This window comes from Pseudophryne corroboree, chromosome 2 (genome assembly GCF_028390025.1).
Source record: "Pseudophryne corroboree isolate aPseCor3 chromosome 2, aPseCor3.hap2, whole genome shotgun sequence".
Classification (NCBI taxonomy): Eukaryota; Metazoa; Chordata; class Amphibia; order Anura; family Myobatrachidae; genus Pseudophryne; species Pseudophryne corroboree.
Genome location: NC_086445.1, coordinates 1038538540 through 1038550316, shown reverse-complemented (window position 1 = coordinate 1038550316; position 11777 = coordinate 1038538540). Strand labels below are relative to the sequence as shown.

The 11777-nt window shown below is 45.8% G+C and overlaps 1 protein-coding gene across 1 annotated transcript in view; it reads left to right on the top strand.

Moving 5' to 3' along the window:
• The first annotated feature begins 2942 nt into the window (after positions 1–2942).
• GRAMD1C (GRAM domain containing 1C) overlaps positions 2943–11777 on the top strand; it is a 302062-nt gene continuing 293227 nt past the window's right edge. Inside the window, exons 1-2 of the mRNA XM_063956793.1 lie at positions 2943–3097; positions 3584–3694. Of these exons, the coding sequence (XP_063812863.1) occupies positions 3023–3097; positions 3584–3694 (186 nt within the window). The 5' untranslated portion in view covers positions 2943–3022. The remainder of the gene's footprint in view (positions 3098–3583; positions 3695–11777) is intronic.

The window sequence follows — 11777 nt, the reverse complement described above, 5'->3', positions numbered from 1 at the left end:
GTGGTCGAGATGCTCAAGCGTCACGTTCGCTCACGGCCGAGAGATCACAGGCAGGCACGCTATTGGCTGCCGGCTAACGTAATGATTCGCTATAGCGTAGCGGACGCTCGGGACCACGAGGAGATCACCAGCGGCGCTGACGCTCACAATGTTAAACCTTTAAATCTAAACCAAAAACAATGTAATATGCTGTAAAACCTTAGTGTAGAGATAGGGTGTGGATGCAACACAGTGTAACCTTATTAACCTAAAAGCTGTTTGAGCGTCACCGACGCTCTGTGAATACTTAACACTATAAGAAATACACAGATACCGTGCTTAGGGTCCAACGCCTAATATATATATTATGAATGTTATACTTGCAAAAGAATTAATACAATACAAGTCATACACTACAATATAACATAGACTACCTAACCAGATAACTACACAGGAAATACAATACAATACTATTACGTTTAGGAGAGTACGAGAGAAAGAAGAGAAGAGAGAGAGAGAGAGAGAGAGAGAGAGAAATGGCCCATAACATCAAGAAAGACAATATGATTGCGGAGAAAACTTACGCACAAAGGAAACGATCGCATGCGCCTCTGGACATCCAGCTCCCGATTTTCAGCAATGATAACCGTTGAAGAGTGAGAGCTGGATGTGATCGGCTTGTCTATTTATGCCCCACACACAATACAATTCAATGGTCCCTACAATCTCATTGTTTATTGGACACAGGAATTCCTCCTCGCATTATAACAAAAGGTCATAGGTTGATTCATACAGGTGGGCTGTGACTATTTCCAACAGCTCAGGTGGGAGGGAAACTGGGTTTCCCGCCGCATGGATAAGTAAGTGCAAATACAGTAAATGTTCATAAACTTCTTATGTCCATAACTATTCGCACGAGCGATTAATCCGCTTCAAACCAACACCGGAATATTGCTAATTAAATACTCTTCCGATGGGTACTAAACACCACTGTATTACTCCTGTCTGACCCTTCGTATCAAACAAAGGGGGATTTCTCTGTTCATGAACATTCTATATTAACCAAACTTTCAGAATCTATAAAAGGGACCATGATCTACAAAATACATTATATAGTGGAAATATGTAACGAAAGAGTCGCACGCTACGAACACATGAACTCTACCATAAATGCACATACCGCGCACCCGCGGGTGCCCGCAACAGCGAGTATGCGCACGCACGGGAGAGCGCACGCATGCGCAGCGCAGACCTGTGTGAGGTGCAAATATGGCAGTGTGCATAGAGATATTTTTCTGACTTTGACAAGCTCCCTGTAGTGCGTTCAGTCTCACTGGGCACAATTATAAAACTGGAGTCTGGAGGAGGGGCATAGAGGGAGGAGCCAGTTCACACCCTTTCAAAGTCTTAAAGTGTCCATGTCTCATGCGGATCCCGTCTATACCCCATGTTTCTATGGTGACCCCAGCATCCTCTAGGACGTATGAGAAACACAGGAAAGGCATTGTGGAAGACTTACCTGTGACTTAATTAGTACCTCAGGCCGTTTGATTTAACTAGCTGGATTCCAGCAGGAATATCCTTAAAACATGGTCTGTTAGCGTGGCTTGAGGCCCAAGTTTGGGAAACCCTGGGTAACGTAAACACAGGTGTCTGACTTATTAGGGGTGAGATATTCAATGGCTTATGCCAAGGGCCAGCTCTGCCCTGATAGGACAGGGGTTACAGGCTCCCCTTGCAGCACTAGCACTGCACTTTGTCCTCCTCATTACGGTAGGTGTGATACCAGGCACGCAGAGCCCTCATGCAGTAACACATTGCCTAGTACTATATGGGCAATTTGTGGGCAGAATATGTGCACAGGAAGGTGAAGCGAGGATTAGTGGACCCATCACCTAGTTTATATCTCAACTGGGGGGTTTTGTGTCAAAATATTATTTAGTTTTGTAATCTAGAAATGTAAGGCGTTAAGTATATCCATGGCTCAGATTGACTGAGGTGATAATTGTCACCTGTGGCCAAGCATGGATATACTTAAAACCTGGACTGTTAGTGTGCTTTGAGGAACGCGTTTGGGGACCTCTGCCCTAGATCAGAGTTTCCCAAACTCTGCCATTACAGTCCAGGTTTTAAGGATATCCATGCTTGAGCACACGTGACTCAATTAGTATCTGGACTCAAGCATAGATAACCTTAAAACCGGGACGGTAATGAGGAAACTCTGCACTAGAACAACTTTCATCCGACTAGAAATGAGTATCTGATAATATATGAGAGCAGATGACAACCACCAATTTGCTCCCAAATGCCAGAAAACAGCTGTAAATGGTAAATAGGACGTCACTGTGCAATCCATTTGATTTAAACAACTTGTCTGACAGACAAAAACCATTTCCTGGGATTTAGGAGCAAATTGCTGATTGTCATTTCTGTTTATTGATAGTCTCTATGAATGACCAGAGTGACCTGAATGATTGGAAACATCACAATTAGCCCAAATATAGTGAGCTGGAAGTATTCTAGTCACAGCTGACAGCCATTCACTGTATGGCATCATGCGGAGAGTAACGGCACAGGACTGAGGAGGGGCGCGTTATAACTTCTTTTATTTGTTTACCATGAATGGGTGTGTAGGGGCCCGGATGCATTGCTTTGCCCGTCTACGATGCTGTTAAAGTGGCCTTGATCTGAAACAGACCCAATATCAACATGTAGGCTGAAGCAGTAATCTAATACATTGGAAGCTTTTATGGTTAAACTAATATGATGGAAGAGAAGTAGTATCCAGGGTATAAATCCCCATGTTTGCACTGTGCCAGGTAATCCTGATTGTCAGGCATGAACCACTGGGAGCTGTTCCGCAGTCTGCCGGCAGGGGGCGCTGCTTGCATCGCTTAATCACTGCACGCACTGCGCATGCGTGAGCTCCCAGGAAGCCTCCGGGCCCTGGCTGGTTGCCATGGGAGCCGCTGCCGGGAAGAGGGTGTTATGGTGTCATGTTGCCTAGCAACCAGCATCCTCAGCACCCTCAGCATCCGCTCGAATGGAGGAGGCCGCGGCCGGGGGAGAGAGCAGGCTGCCGGAGCAGAACGAGGAGCAGCAGCCCGCTGTTACAGAGGTGAGAGCTGGGGGGAGCCCTGGCCCACAGAGCTCACAGTTCCCCAGGGCTGTCCAGCGTCACAGTGTTACCCCAGATCCCACTGTATAGGGGGATGCCAATCATTAATATAGGGATAACATCCCCAGCCTTCTGGGGGAAAGGAGGGGGAGACCAGGGTTCATACAGTATGTAATAACAGTAACCCCAGCTACTTGGGGCACAGGGGGGTATACCAGGATTCATATAATAATAATTAACAAGCTACAATCAGTTCCTGTTCTCATATGATATATATATATATATATATATATATATATATACACACACACACACACACACACACACACACACACACACACACACACAGGCTATATCTGTATTATATTGCAGTGTTTCCCATTTCTATAAGTCACAGTTATGGAGCTGTCAGTATACTCTATGTATTGTGTTGTTTATGAGTGAGGACAGCGAGTGACCGGTATTACTGCTATATCCCATTTCCAGGCTGGGAATGAGTATGATCCGGACGATACAAGCAAGCTCTCATCTGAGGAGTCTCTCAGCTCCGGGACGGAGAAGTCTCCAAGTGGATGGGGGTCCGACTGGAACTTCTGGGTAATGTCACATAATGGAGTAATATCTATCTATCTATCTATCTATCTATCTATCTATCTATCTATCTATCTATCTATCTATCTGTCTATGGCTGGCCATACACTAGGACGATATCGGGTACGAATACACGATTTTGACTCCTCGATCGTTGCATCATGTGGGTACGATGCGATTCATAGTTCCGCGGGTCGAATGTCACATCCTCTGATTATATGTGCAGCCCATATTATCCGTCGTAAGCGTATGCCCATCGTGTGTCAAAACAAGACCAAATTGTGTGTCTAGGACTGCTCTAAAGGGGCCCAGTCACACGCAAACAATTGGGACAATCTGACGTTTTGCAGATGATTGTGTGGATAAATCTGCAGTGTATGGGATTCACAGATCGCAGATTTTGGCCACAAATCGATTGGGATTGTTAAATCAGGTTTTTCAATATGTTTAATTTCACAGATCAATTGGGGCTGCAGATTGCTAGTGTATGGGCAACATTAGATGGAGTGTAAAAACAATAAAATCTCAGTATCTGTGAGACAGCTGGGATTGCTGATGTATGGGTCTCTTTAGACTGTAAGCAGTGCTGATCTCAGATGGAAAGTTGCTGTAAGTCCTCCGTCCAGGGAGCTGTTATGCCGGTGAACGCAGTTTGCCTGTAGTACATAGGAAAGCTCAGTGTGTCTCTGTCACATACATTGTGTACACAATTTATTTCTGAGCTGCGTATAGTTTAGAAGTCTGATCTGTGTGTTGTGTGATCCGCAACAATCCAGGGCGCCCGCTGTGTGTAGAACCAATGCAACACTAAATGAATCTGAATTTGTCATGGAATGTCTGTGTTATACAGCCTGAAATCCAATGTAGAGGCAGATAATGTTTATCTAGTTCCACACGGACGGTCTTGTTTGTCCAATTACAGTCATTGCAGGCATGCCGCAAGGAAGTCCAGTGGATGTAATTGGTTGTATACAGGTCAGGTGCACTACAAGGCACAGGACAGAGGCAGATACATTATTAGAACTGTGTTAGGTCATCCCCCAATCTACAGCTGCAAATAGATGATGTCACTTTATGCGATTCCCTTCATTATACCGTAAATCTCGCACTCATAGCACAATCAGAATCAGCGTTATTGGCCAGGTATATGTGCGTACACTAGGAATTTGTCTTCGGTTTGCTATACAACAGCCAAGAAGGTAACAGATAAGCAGGTGGAAGGGGAGGGGGGAAGTAAAGTCATACAGGTAGGTATACCGTAGGGACACAAGTGAGTTACATGTACGTCTAGTCAGTCAATGTTCAGGAGTTCAGCAGACGGACCGCTTGGGGAAAGAAACTTTTGAGGCTTCTGGTGGACCTGGCGAGGAAGGCCCTGTAACGCCTGCCTGAAGGAAATAAGTTAAACATGCTGTGGCCGGGGTGTAGCTGGTCCTTTACCATCTTCATTGCCCGCTTTTTAGCTCTGGACAGGTACAGGTCCTGGACTGAGGGAAGGTCGGCCCCGATGATCTTCTTTGCGGTTCTGACCACCTTTTGGAGCCTGCATCTATCCCTCGCGCTGGCGGAGCTGTACCATACCAGTATCGAGGAGCACAGTACCGACTCCACAATCGCGGAGTAGAAGAGGAACAGAAGCTTCTGTGGGATGTTGAACTTCCTTAATTGCCTGAGGAAGAACAACCTCTGCTGCGCTTTCTCGACAGTGGCATCAGCGTTGGACCCCCATTCAAGGTCCCGGGAGATTGTGGTCCCTAGAAACTTGAAGGAGTCCACTAGCGATACCACACTGTCAGCAATCGTTAGCGGAGGTGCACTAGATGACTTCTTCCTGAAGTCCACTATCATCTCGACAGTTTTTAGGGGGTTGAGCTCAAGGTTGTTGTGGGTGCACCACTAGGCCAACCGGTCTACTTCCCGTCTATAGGCCGATTCGTCCCCGTCCTTGATGAGGACGATGACGGCGGTGTCGTCGGCGAATTATATGATCTTTACTGATTGCGCCTCTGAGGTGCAGTCATTTGTGTACAGGGAGAAGAGCAGGGGTGAGAGGACACAGCCCTGAGGGGCACCTGTACTAATGGACCGCGCTTGAGAGGTGAATTCCCCCGCTTTCACCACCTGTGTCCTTTCTGTCAGGAAGTCTACTATCCAGGAACAGGTAGCTTCTGGAACCCCTTGGCGAAGTGATTTGGGGTGGAGGATGCTGGGGACAATTGTATTGAAGGCCGAGCTGAAATCGACAAACAGGACCCTCGCGTAGGTACCGGGAATGTCTAGGTGCTGTAGAATGTAGTGCAGGCCCAGGTTGACTGCATCCTCGACACACCGATTTGATTGATAGGCGAACTGCAGGGGGTCCAGTTGGGGGCCAGTCACAGTTTTCAGGTGATTCAAAACCAGACGCTCGAGCGTTTTCATGACCACAGACGTCAGTGCTATCGGCCTGTAGTCGTTCAGGTTCGTGATAGAGGGTTTCTTGGGGACCGGGACGATAGTAGACCTTTTGAGGCAGGAAGGGACTTTCTGTAGCTCCAGCGATTTGTTGAAGATCTTGGTGAATATGGGGGCGAGCTGACCCGCACATGCTCTTAGGGCAGATGGTGACACTCCGTCAGGACCCGGAGCTTTCCTGGGTTTGGCCCTTTTGAACAATGCCTCCACCTCTTCTTGGGCGACTTGCAGTGACTGGAGTTGGCCGTCGGTGTTTGGGGCATCGTAGAGGTGATTGTTTGGATCGCAGGGGACGTCTTTAGCAAACCTGCAATAAAAGTAGTTCAGTTTGTCTGCTAGGCACTGGTGCACGGTGATAGACTTCGGTGTTTTCTTGTAGTTGGTTATGGATTGCATTCCTTTCCATACAGATACGGGGTCATTAGTGTAGAGATCGTTTGTCAGCTTGTCCGAGAACTGCTTTTTTGCTAGCCTGATTCCTTTAGTCAGAGAATTCCTAGTTCGGTTGTATAGTGCTCTGTCACCGCTGCTATAGGCCTCCTCTTTGGCCCGACGAAGTTGCCTGAGCTGGGCGTTGAACCAGGGCTTGTTGTTGTTGTAAATGCGGTAAGTCTTGGTAGGTACACACATGTCCTCACAGTAGCTGATGTCTGTCAGATCATTCAGGTCGGTTGCCGAGGCTTGGAAGACCCCACATTCCGTGCAGTCGAAGCAGGCCTGGAGCTTCATCTTAGCCTCGTTGGTCTATTTCTTAACAGTCTTGACGACAGGCTTAACCGCTCTCAGCAACAGTGGGATTATGCAGTGGGGAGGTGGGGGGCCATTATGATGCAATTTGTGGAGAATCGCGTCCTCACACTCCTCGCCCAATCCATATCAGTAGGAGGTGCGGGATGTGGGACGGTCACTTGTTTACCTGGGAGTTTGTGCGGACACTGCACAGTTCTGAGAAAAGCAATTCCAGACGCGCTGTCACAGCTGCCAGCAAGGGATTGTCAGTCCCAATAAAGGAGTTTTTGCAACAAAAGATACTAGAGCTGGCGCTTGCTGTCTTTCCAATAATTAAAATGATTAAACAACTATGGATGATGAAAAAAACATTTGTATTTATTTGCTAAACACTAATTAGTGAATAAAAACATGAATAAAATAAACATTCACACATTCATATGAAGTTAGGGCATATGTGGAGCTGAAAAGATTTTAAATATGCTGCTAGTGAGTGTCCACTGAGGATCCCGGACTGGAACGCTGAACCAAAAGTTCCCTGGGGAAATGAGTTGAAATACAGCTGGTTTTACCCGTATATGCGGAGGCTTCCAAATGCTTTTGAAAAACAGCAGGCAAGCTGTATCACTTGTATCCAAGCTGGGTCTCTCCGAATGGTGCTGTAGTGTGTATGTCCCACAGGGAATAATTCCAAGGCAGATGTTCCAAGGTTAGATTAGCATAAGTCCATATCTGGATCCTGTTATGATGTGGAGTACTGGTATTAAGCAGCTTTTTCACACTTAACGCGTTTCCCTAGGCACGGTCACCTAGCTTCATCAGAATCTAACCTTGGAACATCTGCCTTGGAATTATTCCCTGTGGGACATACACACTACAGCACCATTCGGAGAGACCCAGCTTGGATACAAGTGATACAGCTTGCCTGCTGTTTTTCAAAAGCATTTGGAAGCCTCCGCATATACGGGTAAAACCAGCTGTATTTCAACTCATTTCCCCAGGGAACTTTTGGTTCAGCGTTCCAGTCCGGGATCCTCAGTGGACACTCACTAGCAGCATATTTAAAATCTTTTCAGCTCCACATATGCCCTAACTTCATATGAATGTGTGAATGTTTATTTTATTCATGTTTTTATTCACTAATTACTGCACAGTTCTGGTAGAGTGTACATGTATCTCTTACCCGTGTGTGGAACTTACTTGTTTTCTTGCGCTGTTTACTCACAGTTGTAAAGTGATGTTCGATACTCTGGCACTATGTAACACATTTTAATAAAAATGTGAAAAATTATAATACTATAAAAGGCGAAGGGCAACGTTAGAACACCGATTTTCTGACCAGGAAACTGCAGCCTTCTAAAGCTAAGAAACGCGTGGGTACCAATTCCTAGAAGTCCATTGGAAATGCTGCACTTACTGCATCATAGATATTCTGCTGTCAAAACATTATTTAGCGCCTTTCTGACCCTCCCTGCATCCATTGGCACAGGAGAAACTCTGACCAGTAGAGTGGCTGGCATGCTAATCACATGCTAATCAGCCTCTAGTATGCTAATCGCATGCTAATCAGCCCCTAGTATGCTAATCACATGCTAATCAGCCTCTAGTATGCTAATCACATGGTAATCAGCCTCTAGTATGCTAATCGCATGCTAATCAGCCTCTAGTATGCTAATTGCATGCTTATCAGCCTCTAGTATGCTAATCACATGCTAATCAGCCTCTAGTATGCTAATCACATGGTAATCAGCCTCTAGTATGCTAATCGCATGCTAATCAGCCTCTAGTATGCTAATCGCATGCTAATCAGCCCCTAGTATGCTAATCAGCCTATGCTAATCACATGCTAATCAGCCTCTAGTATGCTAATCGCATGCTAATCATCCCCCAGTATGCTAATCACATGCTAATCAGCCTATGCTAATCGCATGCTACTCAGCCTCTAGTATGCTAATCGCATGCTAATCATCCCCCAGTATGCTAATCACATGCTAATCAGCCTATGCTAATCGCATGCTACTCAGCCTCTAGTATGCTAATCACATGCTAATCAGCCTCTAGTATGCTAATCACATGCTAATCGACCACTAGTATGCTAATCACATGCTAATCAGCCTCTAGTATGCTAATCACATGCTAATCAACCTCTAGTATGCTAATCACATGCTAATCAGCCCCTAGTGTGCTAATCAACCTCTAGTATGCTAATCACATGCTAATCAGCCCCTAGTGTGCTAATCACATGCTAATCAGCTAATCACATGCTAATCGACCACTAGTATGCTAATCACATGCTAATCAGCCTCTAGTATGCTAATCACATGCTAATCAACCTCTAGTATGCTAATCACATGCTAATCAGCCCCTAGTGTGCTAATCAACCTCTAGTATGCTAATCACATGCTAATCAGCCCCTAGTATGCTAAACGCATGCTAATCAGCCTGTAGTATTCTAATCACATGCTAATCAGCCCCTAGTATGCTAATCACATGCTAATCAGCCCCTAGTATGCTAATCGCATGCTAATCAGCCCCTAGTATGCTAATCGCATGCTAATCAGAGTCTAAGCTCTCAGGACCAGTAACAAGCGCTGTGGGGCTGTCTGTAGGAAGACAGAACCCACTGAGTATCACCACCACACTGGGCATGTATTTTACCCAGTGCTCCACAAGCCAATCCCAGTGGGGATTTTGTTTTCTTGCTGTGAATATCTAGTAAATTAAATTACCTCTGTCTCCTTACTGTTCTCATATATAAGCAGATAATACAGGGGACACCACTGCTGACATTGCAGAAATAATTCTTCTGAGATTAGGAAACTGTTCAGTCCTCGGGGGCAGCCGCGTTCCGCACCAGGAATTACTGTCTGCTCTCAGGGAAAGAAGAGGGAGGCGGGAGGAAAAGATGACTGGGCACAGGAGAGGGATCCGTCCTCCCCGACACTCTCTCCTTGCACATACGCAGTCACGAGACAGTTGCGCTGCCGCTGCCGGTTCCTGTAGGTGAGGTCATGTGATCGTGTTAGCTATTACTTCACGTTGAGCATACCGCAGGGAGCCCTTTCGGAGCCCTGGTCCCTGCATGTGTTTCCTAATACATTCAGGTGTAACTTCCTATTGCTGTATTAAGCAGTAATATGAAAGTAGAATTATTGAGTCTAAGAGCCAGTAATTAATGCCCCTATGTCTTTAGTTTCTGGAGAATAGCAGACACTAAAGGGCCCTATACACTGGCTGAGCTGCCCGACGGCCAATACGGCCAACGGTCGACCTGACGGCGGGGGACGGGGGTGATGGGGGGAGTGAAGTTTCTTCACTCCCTAATGTCACCCGGCCCGATAGCTCTACATGCTAATATGGACGATATTATCCATATTGACTTGCATGTAGAAACGAGCCAGCACCAACAATGAACGACCACGGGGCTGCGCATTGTTCATTGTCGGTGCCTACACACTGAAAGATATGAACAATATCTTGTTCATTAATGAACGAGATCGTTCATATCGCTCAGTGTAATCGCCAAGTGTGTAGGACCTATAAGGGGCAGATTTAACAAAGAGTGATATTCTTGTTATCATTCGTTACTAATCTTAAATGGTGATCCAACCAATCAGCTTCTGTCACATAATTGAAACATGACAATTAGGAGCTGATTGGCTGGAGCACCATATATGATTAGCAACCAGTGATAACACTTGTTACATCTGCCCCTAAGTCAGGTTGTGAGCTTCAGTGAGTGATGCTCTCATTTATTTTGTTGCTGTTTAATTGCAGTTCATGGTTGTTGCCATGTAGAGTGCACATTGTAATGTTCTGATTGGCTACAGGTCACTCTAGTCCTGTGAGTGTTCATGTGCTCTGATTGGCTACAGGCCAGGCTAGTCCTGTGAGTGTTCAATACTCTGATTGGCTACAGGCCAAGCTTGTCCGGTTAATGTTCCAATGCTTTGATTGCCTACAGGTCACTCGAGTTCTGTGAGTATTCATATGCTATGATTGGCTACAGGCCAGGCCAGTCCTGTAAGTGTTCCAATGCTCTGATTGGCTACAGGCCAAGCTAGTCCTGTGAGTGTTCCAATGCTCTGATTGGCTACAGATTTGTCTAGTCCTGTGAATGTTCTAATGCTCTGATTGGCTACGGGTTGGTCTAGTCCTGTGATTGTTCTAATGCTCTGATTGGCTGCAGGTCAGTCTAGTTCTGTGAATGTTCTAATGCTCTAATTGGCTACAGGTTTATGTAGTCCTGTAAATACTAGATGAGCACTTTTCATAGTTGCTTATATGTGGACATCAGTGAGAGAATCAGGGGGAATGTGTACAAGCACTAAACTCCCCAGCTGTACTTAACGCTAGGTCATCTCTAACACGTGGTATATGAAAGTTATATGGTGCAGTTAATATTTAATACAATAGAAATAAAGGAAATAGCACCATAGTGTAGAAGTGGACTAGTCCACGCAAATCAGGAGGTTTTGGCATGTAGGAAGCCTGTGAGTGTACCTCGGCTGTATGGAAATGACACCTCCAGGACAGATGGTATCAGGAAGAAGATGTGATTTGCATAAAGCTGAGGATTATTTTATTCAGCACACGGCCAGGTCTGGATCGTGTCATAGGAGAACCTGGGCACACACTTCTGACTAATTTCTAAAAATACTTCTTATTCATGTAATACGCAATAGGCTGGAACCTGTACCGAGTGTCTCACAGCTCTAGTTACTCACAGATCATTCTGGAGATGCAACGTGACTGCTGCCACGTTTCCCTGAAAGTCAGGCTCACAGCCCAAGTCACTGACTTGGATCAACACAGAGCTGCGAGACATGGATCACTACATTTGTGTGATTATAGAACACTTGAATAACAATTATACATGTGCGCAGACCCCCGTGTTTTTACTTTC